The sequence below is a fragment of the Pleurodeles waltl genome, chromosome 11 (genome assembly GCF_031143425.1).
Source record: "Pleurodeles waltl isolate 20211129_DDA chromosome 11, aPleWal1.hap1.20221129, whole genome shotgun sequence".
Taxonomy (NCBI): Eukaryota; Metazoa; Chordata; class Amphibia; order Caudata; family Salamandridae; genus Pleurodeles; species Pleurodeles waltl.
Genome location: NC_090450.1, coordinates 615,333,754 through 615,355,270, shown reverse-complemented (window position 1 = coordinate 615,355,270; position 21,517 = coordinate 615,333,754). Strand labels below are relative to the sequence as shown.

At 45.9% G+C, this 21,517-nt stretch overlaps 1 protein-coding gene across 1 annotated transcript in view; it reads right to left on the bottom strand.

Moving 5' to 3' along the window:
* Positions 1–6,803: 6,803 nt before the first annotated feature.
* The window catches only part of R3HCC1 (R3H domain and coiled-coil containing 1), a 287,331-nt gene continuing 272,617 nt past the window's right edge, over positions 6,804–21,517 (bottom strand). Inside the window, exon 9 of the mRNA XM_069212662.1 lies at positions 6,804–8,469. Within this exon, the coding sequence (XP_069068763.1) occupies positions 8,345–8,469 (125 nt within the window). The 3' untranslated portion in view covers positions 6,804–8,344. The remainder of the gene's footprint in view (positions 8,470–21,517) is intronic.

Sequence of the window (21,517 nt, the reverse complement as noted above, 5' to 3'; positions counted from 1 at the left end):
AAACAAGTATGGCCTTAGCTTCCTCAAAGACCAAACCACAGCAAACGCCTTCCCTTTCCATGGCTGGCCAACACTTTTCTCTGGAGGCCAACCTTGGGTTTATAAAAGCTATAGATTGGTCCTGGCCCTCTGTATAATGTTAGGACAGTTTGGTCCCAACCCCTACCTCAGAAGCATCTGTCTGAACTATGAACTTCTTGGAGTAGTCAGGACTTCTTAAAGTAGGTGCAGAGCACATGGCCTGTTTAAGATCTTCAAAAGCTTTTTGGCAGCTAGCTGTCCACAAAACATTCTTAGGCATCCTTTTTGAGGTGAGGTCATTGAGAGGGGCTACAATGGAGCCATAGTACATCATGACCCTCCTGCAGTACCCAGTGAGGCCCAAGAAGGCTCTCACCAGAGTATGGGTATGGGGGGTGTTTCAATCTAAAATGACATGGATCTTCCCTTGCAGTGGCTGAATCTGGCCTCCACCTACCAGGTGGCCCAGATATACAACCTTCCCTTGTCCTATCTGGAACTTAGAGGCCTTGATAGTGAGGCCTCCTTTCTGCAGAGCCTGCAAAACGTTCCACAGGAGGACCAGGTGATCCTCCCAGGTGGAGCTATAGACAGCTATATCAAGATAAGCTGCACAATAGGCTTCCAATCCTTGAAGGAGTGTATGCATCAGCCTCTGAAATGTGAGAGGTGCATTTTCAGCCCAACAGGCATCACTGCAAAGTGATAGTGCCCTCAGATGGTTGAAAATGCAGTTTTGGGTTTAGCCAATAGCCAGCATTTAAATCAAGTGCTTTGATACTTGGCAGATGCCAGTGTATCTATTAGCTCATCTGCCCTAGGGATAGGATGAGCATCTGTTTTTGTAACAGTGTTAAGCCCTCTATAGTCAACACAAAACCTAAGTTTTCTCTTTCCATTTTGGGAGTGAGGTTTTAGGACTAGAACCACAGGACTAGCCCAAGGACTGACTGAGTGCTCAATGACTCCCAGGTCTAGCATCTTTTGAACTTCAGAGTTGATGCAGTCTCTGACATGGTAAGGTTGCCTATAATGTGTACTTTTTAATTGGTAAACTGTTCCCTGTGTCAATTGTGTGATCACACCACATGGTTTCACCAGGTGTCAATGAAAACAGTTCTGAGAACTGTCCCAGGAGATTCCTGAAGTCTTCTTTTTGTGATTCAGAGAGGCAGTCAGCAAGGACTACTTCATCAACTGAGCCATCAGCTGCAGTGTGGGAGAAGAGGTCAGGGAGAGGGTCACTCTCTTCTTCCTGTCCCACATCAGTGGCCATGAGCAGGGTCATATCAGCCCTGTCATTGCGGCGCTTTAGGAGGTTCACCTTAAGCACCCTGAGGTGACTTCTGCGAGTGATCCGTTTACCAGGCAGGTAAACTCGCCCTTTTTCTCCACTATTGTGTGGGAACCGCTTCACTTGTTCTGGAGTGCCCTTGGAGCCACAGGCTCCAGGACCCACACTTTCTATCCTGGCTTGTATACAGCCATTGCAGTCTTCTGGTCATGCCATTGCTTTTGTAGCTCCTGGCTAGCCTAAAGACTTTTAGTGGCCTTCTTCATATACTCAGACATCCTTGAACTGAGGCCAAGCACATAGTCCACAATGTCTTGCTTGGGAGGCTTGAGAGGTTGCTCCCAGCCTTTCCTTACAAAAGCAAGAGGACTCCTAACAGGGTGCCCAAACAGAGGTTCAAATGGGCTGTAGCCCACACCCTTCTGAGGGACCTCCCTATAGGTGAAGAGGAGGCATTGCAATAGGACATCCCATCTCCTTCTAAGTTTTTCAGGGAGTCCCATGATCATGCCTTTGAGAGTTTTATTGAACCTCTCTACCAAATCATTTGCTTGGGGGTGGTAAGGGTGGTTAACTTAAGTAACACCACATTCCTTCCACATGACTTTCAAGTATGCAGACATGAGGTTTGCACCTCTGTCTAACACCACCTCTTTAGGAAAACCCACTCTTGAGAAGATTCCAGGAAGGGCTTTGGCCACTGCAGGAGCTGTAGTGGTTCTAAGAGGAATAGCTTCTGGGTACCTGGTGGCATGGTCCATCACCACCATAATGAATCCTTCCCAGAGGCTGTGGGCAGGTCTAGGGTGCCAACAATATCCACCCCAACCCTTTCAAAGGGTACCCCAACCACTGGAGGTGTAATTAAGGGGGCCTCTGGGGAGCCACCTGTCTTGACAAGTGACAAACGAGCGACAAACTCCTTTGTGACTTCTGCCATATGGGGCCAGTGAAAGTGAGGGAAAGTCTGTCCCAAGTTTTTCTTTGCCCCCAGGTGACCTGCCAGGAGAATGTCATGTGCTAGGGTTAACAAAAATTCTCTATACTGCAGAGGGACCACCGACCTCCTGGTGGCACCAGGTTTGGGATCCCTGGGCTCTGAGTACAAGAGGTTGTCTCCTAATGCACCTTGTGGGTGTCACTGACATCCCCTGCCTCTCGAGTGACAGTCTGCTGCCACAAGTCCTCCAATGTGGGGCAAGTCTATTGTGCCCTACTGAACTCCTCCCTGGCAGGTTCCCCTGCACCCAAGAGCTCGCCTGTGTCAGCCTGTAGTGTAGGTTCTGCCAAGGGAGTGGATTCTTCCTCCTCTGGGGTTGAATCCTCATTGGAGGTGGATGTAGGGGACACTTTCTTGCCCTTCCCACTCTTAGGTTTGGGAAGTTCTTGGGCCATTGTTCCAGGCTCCAAGTTTCCCTGATCTTTCTGCTTTTTAGCCTTTTCTCTTGTAAGGGCAACAATATGCTGTAGGATGCCCAGCGCTGCTGCATGGGCTTCTAACTCCACTTCAGCCCAAGCTGAAGTCTCCCAAGTTGTTCCCTAGTAGACACTCTACAGATAGGTCTGGGGTCACTCCCCTTTCCATTGTCCAGTTTCGTGCCAGAGCAAGGACTGGAGGTCCCTGAACCAGTGCAGACTGCTTTATGCAAGGAGGGCACATAATGTGCCCTACAAAGCATACCAGTGGCTTGGGGAGGCTACCCCTCCCAAGCCACCTAGCACCTATTTCCAAAGAAAGAGGGTGCTACCTCTCTCTCCCAAAGGAAATACTTTGTTCATGCACCCTTTCACGCAAGCTGCAATGACAACACTGCAGATACACTCTGTATGGGCTTCACATGGGTGGCATAATACATGCTGCAGCCCATGGGGGGGGGGGGTATCCCTGGTGCCCCAATGCCCTGAGTACCATATACTAGGGACTTATAAGGGGGTACCAGTATGCAAAATGAGGGGTGTTTGTGGTCCAAGCAACCAGGTTTAAAGTGAGAGACCACAGTCACTGGGGTCCTGGTTGTCAGTATGTTTTGAGTAAACCCAGTCAAAACATACTGACAACACGCAACAAGTGGAGGTAACCGTCACAGAAAGAGGTTACTTTCCTACAGGGACACCTCAGCCAAAGCTTGAAAGGAACAGTGGAACTGCTGAAGTTGGAGAGGCAAGGCAGGGCAGAAAGACAGTCTTGGAGAGGAAGTGGTAGCCCTGCTCACCTTAAAGCGTCAAGAGCAGAGTCAGCTTTTTCAACTGAACACATGAGTCTATGGCATGTTCATGAATGATTGAAAACAAACTCAGAGCACAACAAATACTGAAAGGTGTCAAGATTCTGATAGAGGTCAGTCTTCGGAAGGAAGAGAAAACAGAATAAATTCCTTGATCTTAGGACACAAAACATCCATTAAAGAGTAAAAAGCCAAGTTTTTAGGGCCTTAGGAAGAGAAATGTGAGCTTGCCGACTGAATATGGAATGAAGAAAAGAATTCCAAAGCTTAGATGTGACCACTGAAAAGGCTTTGTCTCCCCACCTCGCCTTTCGATACTTAGGAACAATTAGGAGATTTTTGGCTGAAGATGGTAGCTGTCTGGAGGAAATATATAGTTGAATTTTTTTTAGTTCCAATGTTATACACAGCCTTATAAACGATACACAAGGCTCTAAAAAATACATGTTTGTTCAGAGGGTACCAGTGCAGCTTCTGAGTCATTGTCAAGACAGATTAGGATTTAGGAACATAAAGAATCAGCCTTGCTGCCGCATTTTGGACCAAATGTAGTTTGGCTAATATAGTCTTATTGATCTCCAGGCAGAGCGCATTACAGTAATCCAACCTTGATGAAATCAGTGCCAAGGTCACTTGCTTGCGCATCAGGAAGATATAAGGAAATACTTTCCTAGGAGTCTTGATCATCCAGAAACGGGTTGAAACCATCCGGTCAACCTGAAGGTCAAAAAATACATTGTTGGCGACCAGTACTCCTAGGTCTTTTGCGGAATCAGTTGGAATAGGTAATGTACCCAACATATCTGGCCACCACAGATGAGTCCACATGGATGGTTGACTACCAAAGATCAAGACCTCCGTCTCGTCTTCATAATGTCTAAAGTAGTTTTTTCCCATCCATATAGCCACTACCTGCATTCAGTTTTTTTAATTTGATAGCGTCTGCCTCTGTCCTCAGCAATAGACACTATTATTTTTGATTCATCAGCAGAGGACAAAGCCTGAAGCCCAAAGGACCTTATAAGTTTCACCAGTGGGGAAACATATAAGTAAAATAAAGTAGGCATGTGGAGGAGCCCTGAGGAACCCCACAAGGTAAAGTTATGGAGTCCTAAAAGAAATGATCCACAACAACTGTCTTGAGACCTGTCCCTCAAAAGGATGCTAACAGCTTTACAGTTGAGTTTGGGACCACCCCAGTTCCTGCAACTGATCAACAAGCATCCATTGGGGGTGGGGGGGCTGGAATCAATGGATTACCTAGTTGATTGGAGCCACGCACGGCGGCAAATGGCAATGCTGGTGACTATGGCCCACCCAATGGAATTGGTGGTGTCCAAGATCCTGAATTTCCTGAGATAGTACAGGGAAAAGGACTTCAGGCACACCAGAGAGGACTTGTGCCACTGAATCCCATAGGGCATGTTAGTATTGTCAGAACAAACAGCTGGAATTAACAGATCGGACGGACAAGCTGATGGAAGAAATGTTTACCGAATCTTTCCACTAAACTAGATTTCCTATTGTGTAAGTGGTGGGAAATGTGTTGCCATTATAGTAGCTGGTGGAAGCCTGCAGCACTAGGCTTTCTGGCAGGGTTGCTAAGAAAGAAAAGCTGGCTCACCAGGAGTAGGGCGATGGCGCTTGCTAATTGGTCTATTGTCTGGGAGGTGAGCACAAAGTTTGACTTAAGACCCCAATAGAGAGCGAGACAGAGAGGGCTGGCAGTGTCCTGGCACCTGTTCAGGTGAATACACATGGCACTAGAGAGCGTCTTATGGTTCTTGCGCTTACCTGAAGACTTGGAGCGCACTGAAGATGGACATATGGATTGGCTCTGTTGACCTCAGTAACAGGAACTGGACCGAGAGCGGGCCTTAGAACAGTCCCATTGTGGAGTCTTTTTCTGCACACTGTTCATGGTTAAGTTGGAGCTAAGCAAGATTTCAAGCTGACATAATGAAGCGTGGGCCAGATACACCAAGGAGGTTCATCCCAGTAGAAGATTTTACCTTCTGACTTAGTCACTGAAATGGAAGTCAAAATCCAACAGAGGGGAAATGCTACAGGTTGTATGTGTACTCTTGAACTTAGATAGCGGTTGAAGAAGTTGCTTTTGGTGGGAAAAAGCTCACAGTGAGAGAAATTCAAATACAGTGACCAACAAAGTGCTTGCTTTGGGTGGATACTGTTCACAACTTTGTCCAGTCAACCTTTGGACTTAGTCTTTTGGGGGGGGCACAAATTCCTCCAGTGTGGCAGGACTCAAGCTCTATCTAACAAAAATGCACTGAAATTGGACATCTGTGCTGGGATGGCCCACTGACGCTCTGGAGGTCTTAGAAGTCCAAACCTTTTTTTAATCCCAACTTTACAGTTTCTCAAGCAGCTCCTATAGGTCAATCATAATGCTCCAATTGCCTTACAAGGGAGCACATAGGGGCCAGGACTGACTCCAGCAGAGGTCACCAGCGGGGTCCAGTTCCAGCTGCTGGTCAGCTGGGCACATCAGAAAAAGGCCTCTTGCAGCTTGTTGTGCACTTGTAGGGGCACAGGAGGTCAGGTTACTGACCCCTCGAGTCTACTTATCTTTCCTGGATACAAGAACAAGCAGGTCCAGCCCTTTAGGTCTCTTCTACACGTCTCAAATAGTAGGCCAAGCCCTCTTCTGTTCTTCCACAGGCCCAGAGTGTTCTGGTGAGATGTGGGTAAGGTGTCACTTTTGCAGGATTTACTACCCAGTATCCATATAGATACCAAGGAAAGAACACCTTCACCTTCGGATATCTATTTCTGTCTTCAATAAGAGGCTGGAACTCAGTTTCACATATGCTGGAAGAAAAACATATGGAAAAAAGGAAAACTTTCCTTGGAGAATCAAACAATAACTTTTTGTTTATTTTTTTAAATGAAATTTTTTTAATATTTTGATCCACCGCTGGCAAAAGTGTATTACACTGTTGCTGCTACAAAATACAATTTCAAATTAGATATTTGGTCATTTTAAGAAGCATGTGCTTTCAGTACCATGTGGGTAGAATGTATTGGACAGAAATAAAACAAAAATGTCTTCACGAGTTAAACGTTAACAACTTTTTTAGAGTTAACACTGAAGCTTTTTTCCTCCTTCCAAAAATGTTATTTTCAAAGTTTAACAAACCAAATTAAATATATCACCGCCTTGAACAAGGCAGATTCCTTCCACTGTATAGTGAGAATTAGTTGACTTAAATGACAGAACTTAGTCAATGACAAAACAATGCCCAACTTGAAAAGGGTTGTTTATTAAGGAAGAAGCACTAAACTCCCCTACAACATACACATAAGCTTCAATCAAAGAAGTAATCCTTAGTAGCAAAGCAAGAGCCAGAGGATACTAAAAACAAAATAGAAACAATAAGATTAGGCTCTAATTATGTCAGGCCAGCAAACTATCTGGGCTACTAGGTGAAACCAGTGAACCTTAAATACAGCCTGCACAGGCTTCAGCATTTACTAAGAGCCATCTGCAGCACATTACCCTTTGAGCGCCTCGTTATTGGGGGGGTACCATGCTAATACAGCAGGTTATTGCTGATTGAGAGTAATGCAAACCGCCTGTATGCACTGTTTGTATGTCAAATCTGAGTACGCAAAACCTCTCACGTGCTATTTGCGCCTGACATGTGCCAGAAATGGGGTTCAAGTAGATGCTTAAAGCAGGGTTAGCAAACTATCAGGAAAGGGGACCTAGGTGGGTAAAAGGAAAAACGGCAGCTCTATCTTTGAAACTGCTGCTCAGCAAATTAAATTAATATCTTTTCAGAAAAAAATGAAAATGAAAACTAGCTGCATCTTACTAAGCTTTGTATAACTAGTGTTGACTACCGCTTGCATTTTTGCAGAATTAGGATTGAACAGAAACAAAAAGTCCACATATATAATTAACAATAATAACAGAGTGGTAAATAGTTTTATCTTTCTCCTGCTGTCTTAACAAAATGTAGAAATGTGCCTGCTGTTTGGGCTAATTTGCGTAAAAAGTTTTGAAAACTGACTCGTGTTACAACACAGCAGCTCAATGACAAAACTACATCTTTGGAATTTTAGAAAAAAATATTCTCACCTCTTTCGGGCAGTCGGAAAAAACAACTTTTATGAGACAGGAGAGATCCATCAAATAAGGCCTTAACGTAATTTACCAACAACATATACTGCATTATTTTTCATGAGAGGTACTCACTCCCAAACGGAGATAACATGGCCTAGGATTACAAATATTCAACATAAAGTTGTGTACTACTGAGATGTAACAATAACCAACACAGCTACTTTGTGCATGACCAAAACAAACCGTCTGCTGCATGACAGACTGGAAACTGTCGAAGGCAGCAGGAACAAACTCAGCAGTACACACGATCGGTGAAACAGAAGTGCTGTTTCACCAGAAAAAAACACACATTCCACAGCATAAATAAAGCTTCGATTTCGATGTATGAATCGCCGGGATGGGTTTCTTAAATTCTATTTGCTGAAAGAAACAGCCACATCCTTTTCAAACATAAAATGCTTAATCCATTACAACTTTTTTATTGTCTTGTATGTATGCAGAGGAAGCGAATGCAGCAACATAGTTGGCATAGACTTTGTTCTTTCACTAACGAAACAATCCATCAGCAAGCTGTAATTACTTGGAATATCCACAAATGCAGAAGTGGGAGTACTGCAGGAATGGAAAGAAAGGATCTGCAAAAAAAATAGGATGAAATGTTGTCTGCTCTACACCGTTTTATCCGTTTGGAGAATGTCGGCGTGCAGCTTTACTTCACTCTGGGGGCATGTCCTCAGACACAGATTTCCTCTTTCTTGGCAGCCCCAAAGCTCTGTTTAAAAACCTTTTTGCCACTGTAGTATCAGTTTGTGGTCTTTCTTTGTATGGCAAAATGGCATCTAAAAATAACGGAAAATAAAAGAAGTAATAGTTAAGTCAAGGAATAAAAACACTTACGATAAACAACAAGAAAAGGGCGGGGAAATGACTTAAGCTAGGGAGGGAGCCTTTCTGCTCTGAGCTGTATCAGAGACCGAGTGACCACTCTTATCAAAGACTAAATAAAGCTTAGGAACCCATCACAACTGGAAGAAATTGGGCAAGCGCTCGCAAGTTAGATTATTTTTTATTCGACGGCCGTATTGCATTCTATAACTGCCAATGAATTCCTCTGAACTTTAAAACCTACTTTTCTCCACTTTTCCGTCATCATTCTTCTATGAATTGAATATGCGCCAATAAATACTGCATCATTTTATTAACTTGGTTTGAACCTTACTGCTTTATTCATCAACTTAATCACTGTTTCACATGTTTGTTTCTTGCACACCTGGAGATTTTGAAATTCATTGAAACTCTGGAACCCAAGGTTCTTGAATTGCAGACTGCGCTTGAGGCAGTGGTCTAGCAACCAAGCTATTTTCTATTCTAAATCTGAGCTTAGAGGTACACAGGAACCAATAGAGGTCACAACTATGGCTTGGCGAAATGTTAGTAATGCTGGCCTAATTTGCATATTTTGAGAATTTGGCGTTATGCTTGTTAGGCAAAATTGCTGAAATTATGCCACTATGCCACGTCAGGTAATTATGCCACTGTTTGCAGCAAAATTATTGAACCAAAAAACGACCGGCTGCTGTTTGCGGCAATTAAGTTTTTCTTGCTGTGCTTTAGCATGAAGTGCATCCTCACGTCAAAATTGGCATGGGAGCATATTTTGCGCTAATATATTGTGCTAAATTATGGATTTGCATTTCACATAATTTTCTGTAATCACACAAAAGCAAATTTCACACACCCTTTAAAGTAATAACTTCTGTGGCTTTGTACTTGTAACCAATCCTTTCAATAATCACTTCCCAGATTGTGTGCGTGCGTTTTCTATTACCAAGAGGAAGCAGCACTCCAAAGTAGTCTTTAGGCATTTACTTAATGTTGCATACAGTAAAGTAACAAGCCAACCTTTTTCTGACTAAACAGTCTTGATCATGACTGATGGTTGTCCCTAGTCACTTAACTTTTATACCCACCACAACTAGTCAATTGTACAAGTTACTTACCTTTTGTAACGATATATCTGGTAGAGACAAAGTCTAGTTGTAGATTCCTTACCTTTGAATTCCCCAGGTGCCACCCCAGTGTGCTGACGTCAGTTTATTTTCCCGACTTTCCACGCCAGTAGAACAGAGCCATGAAGAACACAGAGTGGTGCACCAAAACTAGGGCCCTTAAAAGGGAGTTCCTGTCCGTCCCTATAAATAATTTCACAGTGCGGGGAGGATGGGAGGGTCGGTAAGGAATCTGCAGATATATTGTTACTGAAGGTAAGTAACGTGTACATCTGATAGAGACTTCTAGTTGCAGATTCCTTACCTTTGAATAGATACCCCAGCAATACCATCCCCGGTGGTGGGCTGCAAACCAAGATTACACCTGCAGGACCGAACGGGCAAAGTAGCTGCCCCTGTGGACCTGACTGTCTAGGCAGTAGTGCTTGGTAAAAGTGTGCAGAGATGCCCACGTTGCTGCCTGACAGAAGTCCGGGACTGGAACGCCCCATATCAGCGCTGTGGTAGCAGCAGTAGCTCTGGTGGAGTGGGCACACAAACCTTAAGGAGGTTGCTTCTTAGCCAGAGCGCAGCACATTTTGATGCTTAAGAGCACCCATCTTGAAATGGTCCTCTTCTGCACTACCTTCCCCTTCTTTGCACCCACATATCCCACAAAGAGTTGATCGTCCACACAGAAGTCTTTGGTACGATCTAAGTAGAACGCCAACGCTCTCTTTGGGTGCAGACGGTGAAGTCTCTCCTCTTCATGTGAGGGTGCATAAAAGGCAGACTTCCCGACATGGAAGGGAGCTCACTTACTCTGAGCAGAGGTGATGGCAACTCAGAAGACAGTTTTGATGGTTAAGAGCCATAAAGGGCAGTTGTGAAGCGGCTCGAACGGGGCACACATAAGGTATGTTAATACTAGGTTCAGATCCTATTGGGGCATGATGAATGAGGTAGGAGGAAAAATGTGTGAGGCCTTTAAGGAACCTCCCAACAATGGGAGATTTGAATAAAGAAGGTTGATCTGGTAACCCCAAGAAAGCAGAGATAGCAGAGAGCTATCCCTTAAGGGTGCCCAGGGTGGAGCCCTGTTGGTCAAGGGAAAGAATAAAGAGAAGAACCTGAGAGGATAGAGGATTAGCAGATTTGTCGATGCAACATGCCTCAAATTTCTTCCAACGACAGGAGTATACAGTTTAGGTTGAGAAACACCTGGCTGCCAAGATAACGTTACACACTTCGGGTGGCAGGTCAAAAGATGTCAACTGTTGCTGCTCAATCTCCATGCACAAGGAGGACGGAGGATGAACAGGTTCGGGTGGATGACCATCCCCTGTTGCTGCAACAGAAGATCCCCCAAAGAGGCAGTCTGATCGGAGGAGCTATCGCCATACTCAAGAGCTCGGAATACCAGACTCTTCGTGCCCAGTCCGGAGCCATTCTGATTACTTGGGGCCGGTCTTACCTGATCTTCTTCAGAACTCAGGGCAAAAAAGTGGTATGGGCGGAAAGGCGTACAGGAGGCCTGAATTCCACTTGTGACGAAAAGAGTCACCAAGCGAGTGCCTCCTTGGAAACTCCAACGCCCAAAACAGCTGACATTGCGCGTTCTCTACGGAGGCGAACAAGTCTAACCACGGTTCTCCCCACTGAAGGAAGAGATCTTGCGCCACCTCCGGATGGGGACGCCATTCGTGATCGACCCCCCCATCGTCGGCTGAGTTCGTCTGCCCTAGCATTCAGGGAGACCGCCAGGTGTTGAACGATGAGGGAAATGCCCTGATGTTCCAGCCAAGTCCAGAGGCAAAGAGCCTCTTGACAAAGGGTCCACGACCACACTCCACCTTGTTTGTTGCAGTACCACATGGCGGTGGTGTTGTCTGAACACCTGCACTGCTTTCCCTTTGAGAGAGGGAGGAAATCCTTTTAATACTAGTCGAATAACCCAGAGCTCCAGAAGATTGATATGGAGCCCGGCCTCAGATCTCCGCCTCTCTCATGTGGCCACCCCACCCCAGGAGTGATGCATTTGTCACCAATGTAAGATCTGGTTGAGGAAAAGAGAGGATCTACCTTTGACCCAATCCTGATTCGTAAACCACCACTGCAGGTCTCTCACAGTTCCTTACACGATCTGGACCTTGTCAGAGAGATTCCCCTGATGCTGCGTCCACTGGAACTTCAGGTCCCACTGCGGAGTCCGCATATGCCATCTGGAATTTTGAACTAGCAGGATACAGGAGGCCATGAGGTCCAACAGACTCAGTCATTCTCATCGACATCCAGGATAAAGGCTGAAATATCGGTATCATAGCCCGAACATCCTGGACTCGCTTTTTGGGAGGATACGCCTGAAACTGCACTGTATCCAGAACAGCTCCAATGGAAGGGAGCGTTTGAGAAGGAGTCAAGTGTGATTTTGGCACGTTGATAGTGAGCCCCATCAAATGCAAAAGGTTCACCGTAGTCTGGAGGTGGGAGATGACTGTCTGGGGCGAGTTCACCTTCAACAGCCAATCGTCGAGGTAGGGGAAGACTGAAACCCCGAACCTGCGCTGATAAGCTGCCACCACTACCATCACTTTTGTGAATGCCCGAGGGGCACTGGTAAGGCCAAAAGGGAGCACGGTGAACTGAAAGTGCTAGTGACCTACCACAAATCATAAGTAACGTCTGTGGGCTGGCAAGACGGGGATGTGGAAGTATGCATCTTGCAAGTCCAACGCTACCATCCAGTCTCCTGGGTCCAGGGCAGATAGGACCTGAGCCAAAGTGAACATTTTGAACTTATCCTTCTTGAGGAAGAGAATGAGGGACCAAAGATCCAATATAGGACGAAGACCCTTGTCCTTTTTCGGCACCAGAAAGTAGCGGGAATAACAACCACAACCTACTTCTGGCAGAGGGACCCTCTCTATAGCTCCTTTGGCCAAAAGGGCTTGGACTTCCTTTCGGAGAAGTGCCATATGATCCTCTGATACGTGATTTTATGAAGGTGGCATGGCTGGAGATGTCTCAAAGGGGAGATAGTAGCCCCTTCGGACGATCTGGAGAACCCACCTCTCCGAGGTAATGGATTGCCATGGGGGCAGGTGATGGCGAATCCTGCAACTCACTGTTTCCTGGAATACCTGTGGACTAGGAAGGTTTGGAGGCTGAGGAGGGGGCGGTGGTGGACTGGGCTACCTGCTGGTTCCCTGATCCCTGGTGGCTTGGGATCCCATGTCCGCACAGGGGCTTTACAGCATGCGCGGTTTGATGACCAGGGCGGGAAAGAACGTGGTTGGGTGCTCAGGAAAGAACGCGGTTGGGTGCTCCTTCTGTAGCCACGAAAGGTGGATTGATGGGGTCTAGGAGCAGGCACGAGGCCCAGGGACTCGGCCGTGGCTCGGGAATCCTTGAAGCGCTCGAGCACTGAGTCCACCTGTTCTCCAAAGAGATGTGTGCCATCAAAAGGCATGTCCATCAGAGATTGCTGGACATACCCTGAGAAGCCAGATGTTCGCAGCCAGGCATGGCATCTCAATGCCACCATCAATGCAATCGATTTGCCCAGAGAGTCGGTTGTATTCAGTCCACAACGAATCATTAACTTTGCTGCGTACCTCCATTCTGTCACGGCTTGTGAAAGGACAGTCCGGGCTTCCTCCGGAACTCTAGGCAGCACTTGCACGACCTTATTCCAGAGAGTATGGGAATAGCGGCCCAAAAGGCATGCAGTGTTCACGGATCGCAGCGTTGGACTGTTGGAAGAAAACATCATCTTCACCAAGTTGTCCAGTCTTTTTGATTCCATATCCAGGGGTGCGGCAGAGAATGCACCAGATGAAGATGAAGCCTGGATGACAAGACTCTCAGGCATTGGGTGTTGGGTTAGGAATTTTGGGTCTGTTGGTGCAGGCCAAAGGCGGTAGGCAATTGTCCTATTCACAGGTGCCCCTGTGCTGGGTCTGGACCAAGTTCCCAAAAGGACGTCCTTCAGTGCCTCATTAAAGGGGAGAAGGGGTTCTGATGTGGAAGACCCCGTGTAGGAAGTTGGCTCTGTATATACTATCTCTAAGTGAGAGATAGTGTGCAGAGTCCAAGGGTTCCCCTTAGAGGTTGATAGTGGCAAAATTAGATAATATTAATGCTCAATTTTGTGGTAGTGTGGTCGAGCAGTAGGTTTATCAGAGGGTGGTGTTAAGCATTTGTTGTACACACACAGGCACTAAATGAGAACACACACTCAAAGACTTAACTCCAGGCCAATAGGATTTTATGTAGAAAAATATATTTTGTTAAATTTATTTTAGAACACAAGATTCAGAATTTAGGTAAGTACATAAATTGTAAGGTACTTCACACAGGTAAGTATGGAACTTTAAATTATAACAGTAATGTACACCGTTTTAGCAAAAATGGCAATAAGCTATTTTAAAAGTGGACACTGCAAAAATCAATAGTTCCTGGGGAGGTATTAGTTAGTTTCTCCTCAGGTAAGCAAAGCATTTACAAGTTCAGTCTCCTGGGCATAGGCAGCTCACCGTTGGGGGTTCAAGACAACCCCAAACACCCAGCACCAGCAACACAGAGCCAGTCGTGTGCAGGGGTCAAAGTAGGGCCCAAGTAACATATGCGCCTATGGAGAACAGGGGTGCTCCGGTTCCAGCCTGCTAGTTGGTAAGTACCTGCATCCTCAGGGAGCAGATCGGGGGGGGTGTTTGTAGAGCACTGGGGGGGGCCCAAACAGGCACACAAAATACACAGTCAGCGGGACAAGAGCAGCTGGGTGCAGTGTGTGAACAAAACGTTGGGTTTTGTGTTGAAATCAATGGAGGGACCCGGGGGACACTATGGCGATGCAGGCAGGGCACTGGGGGGGCTTCGCGGGCCAGCCACCGACTGGGCTAGGATGAGGGCCGCCTTCTGGTCACTCCTGCACCGGTAGTTCGTTCCTCACAGTCCTGGGGGCTGTGGGTGTAGTGCTTCTTCCAGGCGTTGGGTTCCTTTGTTACCGGGCAGTCGCGGTCAGGGGGAGCTTCCGGATCCACTCTGCAGGCGTCGCTGTGGGGGTGCAGGGAGGTCGACTCAGGCTGTCCATGTCGTAGGAGTTGCCTGGGGGTCCTCTCTGTGGTGTTGGTTCTTCTGGACACGAGCCGGGGGCGTCTGGTGCATAGTGTGAAGATTCACGCTTCCGGAGTGAGGCTGGAGTCTTCTTTCGAGATGGTTTCTTTGTTGCAGTTTTGGACAGAGCTGAGGTCCTCTGGAGTTTCTTGGCCCTTTAGGTGCAGGTCAGTCCTCAGAGGCCGCTGGTCCTGCTGGATGCGTAGCTGTGCAGGTTCTCTGCGTCTGGAGACAGGCCGGTAGGGCTGGGGCCAAGTCAGTTGTCGTCTCCGTCGTCTCTGCAGGACTTTCAGGTCAGCAGTCCTCCTTTCTTCACGCTGCGGGGATTTCAGGTCAGCTGTCCTCCTTTCTTCACGTTGCATGAATCTGATCTCCTGGGTTCAGGGTCGCCCCTAAATACTCAATTTAGGAGTGTTTAGGCCTTGGGGGCAGTAGCCAATGGCTACTGTCCTGGAGGGTGGTTACACCCTCTTTGTGCCTCCTCCCTGTGGGGGGGTGGGGGGCACATCCTAATCCTATTGGGGGGAATGCTCCAAAACAAGATGGAGAATTTCCTAAGGCAGGGGTCACCTCAGCTCAGGACACCTTGGGGGCTGTTCTGGCTGGTGGGTGACTCCTCCTTGTTTTACTCATTATCTCCTCCAGACTTGCTGCCAAAAGTGGGGGCTGTGTCCGGAGGGGTGGGCATCTCCACTAGCTGGAGTACTCTGGGGCGCTGTAACACCAGGCTTGAGCCTTTGAGCTCACAGCCAGGTGTTACAGTTCCTGCAGGGGGAGGTGTGAAGCACCTCCACCCAGTATAGGCTTTGTTCCTGGCCACAGAGCGCACAAAGGCACTCACCCCATGTGGCCAGAAACCCATCTGGATGTGGCAGGCTGGCAGAAACTGGTCAGCCTAGCACTAGTAGTTTCTCAATAAATCCCATACTGGCATCAGTGTGGATGTATTGTGCTGAGAAGTTTGATACCAAACTCCCCAGTATTCAGTGTAGCCATTATGGAACTGTGGAGTTCATGTTTGACAAACTCCCAGACCATATACTCTTTATGGCAACTCTGCACTTACAATGTCTAAGAATTGGCTTAGGCACTATGGGGCATAGTGCTCATGCAGATATGCCCTCACCTGTGGTATAGTGCACCCTGCTTTAGGGCTGCAAGGCCTGCTAGAAGGGTGGCCTACCTATGCCACAGGCAGTGGGTTGTAGGCATGGCGCTCGGAGGGGAGTGCAATGTCGATTTAGTCATTTTCTCACCACCAGCACACACAAGCTGTGAGGCAGTGTGCATGTACTGAGTGAGGGCCCCCTGGGTGGCATAATACATGCTGCAGCCCTTAGAGACGCTCCATGGTCACAGGGCCCTTGGTACCAGGGGTACCATTTACAAGGGACTTATCTGTGTGCCAGGGCTGTGCCAACTGTGGAGACAAAGGTACAGTTTAGGGAAAGAACACTGGTGCTGGGGCCTGGTTAGCATACTTTCAATCATAACTAGCATCAACAAAAGGCAAAAAGTTAGGGGGTAACCATGCCATCAGAGGCATTTTCCTACACCCCGGCTGTAGCACCTCTGTTAGGATATCAGGCCTAACCTCTACAGAAGGTAGCTCAAGGTCCAAGACCTCAGCCGCCCTTCTCACCACCATGGAGTACGTGGCGCCCTCCTTCATAGCCACGATAGGGGGAGAGAGCCTACCAGTGTCAGGGGAGGTGTCTAGACCACTGTCATCACCCAAATCCTGCACTCAGTCCTTTGGGGGGTCAAGCTGGTATTCAAATTGGGCCAGCATCCCCCTCTAACCTCTCTCTGTTTCCATACTCGTAAGCATAAGGGTCTGGAAAAACCCTGGGTCCAGGAAAGGCCATAGAGAACCGAATCGGTGCCGACAGATGTTGTTCCGGCTCTGAGTCGTCGAATATGAGAATAGGATGGACGTTGATTGTGGGACCAAGAGATGCTGGGAGCGTTGACGTCTGACCTGACGCCGGGGAAGGTCGCTGTGGCATGACCAGCATCGGGACGGATCAGAGATTGGATCTGGAGGAGCCCTCCGGAGCCATGGCCGAAGCCAACGACTTCAAACATTAAGGGGCCCCCCACCAACTCACCTGTGCCCGAAGTCGCCACAGGTGGGTCGGTGTGACCAAAAATGCGGCCCATTGCCTCAAAACTCTTTGAGCTGGGCAGGGGTGGCTCCGGCTCCCGGGAAGTCCGGGAAGCGTGAGGCGGACCCAGATGAAGGCTCCGAGGATGGAGGCCTAGAGCGTCGATGCTCTTCCCGTGCCGCATCATCCTAGCGACGGGGTGAAGTCGAAGAATGCTTGTTCTTCTTCGACTTCTTTTTTCTTATGACCCGAATTTCCCAATGACTTTGAGGACGAAGAGTGGTGGTGAGATCTTCCTGCCTAATGAGACCGTGAGCACCGCGGAGTCGAGTGACTACGGGTTGTGATCGCGCTCCTGGCACCAAAGACATACAAAGTGTGGATCCGTCACAGACATCATTCAGTGACAGGAATCGCAGGGCTTAAAGCCGGTCTTGCAGGACATCCCTCAACGCATCCACGACCTCGTCAAAAATAGTTCGACAAAAATGTTGTAGTCAAAAAGTGACTGAGGTAGCTCTTCTCCGGATCTGCGCATAGGCTGGCGCAGAAAGAAAATAACTGATGTCAGCGTGCTAGGGTGGCGCCTATATATGACCGCGACGTCATCACAGCGACCACGACGCCAGCAGAGTCGACTGACGCCAGCTGACAGCGCACAGAGGTAATGCTCAAAGAAAAATCTCCGGATCCAGACTGACGCCTGGGGAATTCAAAGGTAAGGAATCGGCAAGTAGAAGTCTCTATCAGATATGTTGCATTCTAGTATATGTAATTTGTGAACAAAATATTTTTATGAATAAATAAAATCAACCTTGTAAACTCATCATAACCCATTCCAATGTTTCTCTTCCCACATCAGGATTGATCACGTTAATCCTATCAGTGAAGTAATCACCACTTTCACAATTATGATATTAGACTGTGGTATGGCACTAACTCATCATTTCATCTGCATACTGGTCCTGGTAGTTTGTATACATTAAATCATTAACAATAAATCAAAACACCTAAATTATGTGAATTGATAGTGCGACACTACGACAGCAACAATATGGACAATCAACGCCTAAGGGAGGGAAAACTTTAGTCTCTGTTACATATTCTCTCATGTGGCAGAATTAGTAGTACAAACAACCCAATTGCTTTTCCAAGTCGTTTCTTCCATTTTAATTCATGTATTTGTCTGTTTCCAGCGATGGTATATCTCTCCTTGAGGTTGCTGATTATATGACAACATGTGAGGGAGGGTCATGTCTCTGCATTGTTGCAACTATTCAAGATGTACCTATTTTCCATCAACGTTGTTGAGGCCACTGGGACTTTCTGTTCTCAGCCTGATGATGTATCAGGATTCTTTCCGTCGCAAAAGGCGAACTCTGTCACCTCCTCTTGGGGACTTGGACACATGCTCTATTCCATAATAGGCAATAGATCTTATTGTTCTTCATGTTCCTTCATAAAGTGTTTGGTAATTGCATTGGCAGCATTTGTATTTTCAATGGCGCTTACATGCCCCAAAATTTGTTTCTTTAAAGGACAGATCATGTTCCCAACATATTTCAAGCCACTTTTACATTCAAATATATATATACACATGTGTTGTTTCACAATCAATTTTTTTATTTATTCTAATCTGTTTTCCATTGTAGTCTTTAAATTCTTTCATGTTTTTCCCTAGTTTGAAAGCTGCATTTAGGAATTTTGTTTAAACCATTGATTGATTTGCCTAGCCACGTTTCTTTATTTTTTTTTTTCAAAGTGGGTTTGTATCAATTTGTCTCTCAAAGATGGAGCGTTCTTATAAGTAATAGAAACTGCTTGTTGCAATATCGTCCCTAAACTTAGGTCTTCCTTAAGAATATTCAAATATCTAAGGAAGATTTTTTTATTTGGAATCTTTCCTCGCTATATGTTAAAATCAATCTGTTCTCATTATCCTTGGCTTTCTCGGTCTTTCCTTTTTTGTAATCAGTGTGTCCATTTTCTTTATAAGCTTGGATATTTCATATCTCCTTAGGATGTATTTTTGTTGGTACCGTCTATTGCAGAACCTCTGCCATGAGTCTTTACAAGTTAGCTCTGAATTATCCTGTGTAGAGCAGTTCCTTCTTAGCCTCAAAAACTCTCTGTAGAGAATGCTGTTCAGTAACGCCTGGGGATGGAAGCTGGAGTTGTGCAAAGTAGAGTTACTTAATTTTTCTTTGCAACACAATGTTGTTTCGTATTTGTCATTCTCAACATGGACTGTTCTATCTGAAGAAAATAATCCTTTTTTAATCATTGTTATATGTAAACTTTAAACCCAAACTCTCAACCGGTGCCATTTCTTAATTAAAAAATAAATAAAAAGGTCTATGTATCTAGTCCATAGAACAATATTATCCAGGTATTTCTTGTCTGCCTCCCCAAGCTGCTTCCTTCTCCCACCAGCCCATTGTCACAATTGTGTAGCTGGGAGAAAATGACATTCCCATAGCGGGTGCACACTTGGTTATTAGATGTATTTCTTTTGTACACTTGGTTGTTGAAAAGACGTTGTTTGGACATTTCTATAATTTCCTAAAGCATCTTTGAACGTTCAAATTCACCTACTGTTCATTGTTTTACAAAATATGCACGCTTTGATTCTCCAACCTCATGACCGATAGCCATGTATAGAGACTACATCTATTGTTACCAAATGATATTCATCCTGCCAAGTGACATCTGACAGTATCCATGGTAGATGAATGAATGAATACATTTATTGTATGATTTCCTTAAAACCATTACAAATAAAATTAGTGAATCAATGCTGCAATTCAGAAGAAAAAATAAACAATCGAAAGTTGTTACAAAGGCTGGTTAAGCTAAAATCTTGAATAATAAAGAATAGCCAGTGCGTTTGTCCTTTCGTAGTGATAGTTCTGTTAATTTGTTAAGATATACAAATAAAGCATATCATGCTAATGTGCATCGCTCTAACTACTGCTAATATACATAAGCATGGGCCGGAGGAGTGGTTACTGCTCCCTGCAGGTTGTTTTTTAGCAGCAACCATGCCAGTAAATGAATTTGCCAAACTTCACCATGTCTGACACACTATCCAGTGCAAACAGGAGATTTTAGGCCTCTTTAATGGTTCGTACGCCATGTTGTAGAAAAATTAGCCTCAAGAGTTTGCAACGGGCACTGTATAATGCTGGAGAACAACATAACAGATGGCCCAGCGATTCCTTTTTACAGTCGTACGGCCCACACCGTTCCTGAGTGCTAACCATTCGCCAGTCAGATCTCTTAATGCGAGATGTATTTCCCAGTGCTTGTTTTAGGTGCAGGCAGTTTGGCTGGGATGTGTAGGATGGTGTTAAAGAAGCTTGAACTGTCCGTTCCTGAAGGGTCCTTATATCGGCTTCACATGAGCAGAGACCGAGCTGCCTTTTTATTATAGCTTCAATGGCTAGGGGATTACTAGGGCATAGTGCCTGGTTCTCTATGGCTAGATGCAGCTTCTCCACTACTAGCTGTATATGTCTATGCCACAGGTTGCCCTTGGTTGTAAAGATTATGTTTAAGACCTTCTAAATTGAATTTTATGGGGCAGAGTGGATCCCCGGTGTCTCTAATGCAGGAATTGAGATCCTTTACTATGGGGGGAGAGATATTGGCCCACATATCGTGGGATATTTTCCAAGAGGGAGTCACATGTCAATAGTATTGGCATACCAACTGGACTGGTCAGTCTTTTGTGTATCTTGAATAAAAAGTAGATAGTAGGAGTGTTCAGGTTGTCCACTTTGAGAAATCTGTATCCATCACTGTTGATCAACATCAGTGTGTGCCAATTTTTTAGACCGTCATCAACTAGTTAGCTTTTTCAGCTGCTGATTGGCCTCTGCCACAAATTGGCACTTATCCACTATGACAATGTTGCTGTCTCTGTCTGCCAGCTTTATAATAACTCATGAATTATCCTATAGTGATCTACATGCTTGCCTCTCCTGTTTGGATAGATACTCTTTCCTTCCATTATTCTGTTTGGGTAACTTCTCAAACTCTGCCACCACCAACTCCTGAAACAAGTCTATTTTATTTCCATGTCATAACATGGGGCACATTTGTGATTTTAGTTTCATTTCGCTGAGTTGATGAGTGTCAGTATCAATCCCACATTCGGTTAGTACTTGAGTATCCGTAAGATTATCCAGGTTTCTAACATTTTTAAACTCCAAGATAGCTGTCAAGTCAGGTATTTGATCTATCCAAAATGTAGTGTTCGGAACTCCTGTTACTGTTGTGGTCTCTGTTCATTTTTGTGCATGAAATGTGGGCAATTTCAATTTCCTTATAAATTTATATGTGTAAATGCGCATTTCTACAAAGTTGAAATTGACTTCAGGGCAGAAGGAAAAACCCTTATTCAGTAGTTTGTGTTCAGTTGGCGACAGAGTATATGGAGAAAGATTAACGACAGGGTCTGGATTTTCAATGGTTATTTTCTCCGGTTGTGCAGACGGTATGTCGACAGCTTCTCCTGATTTTCCTCTTCCCCTTCCTTTTAAACGGCTGCAGCCCCTTTCTTTTCCCCTTGTTTGCTGACAAAGATAGACCAGCTGCAATTCCTTAAAAAATGGGTCTGGGTTGATTTTGTGTTGATAACGTGGTTTAATTTTCGCTTTGTTCGGTTTCCGAGC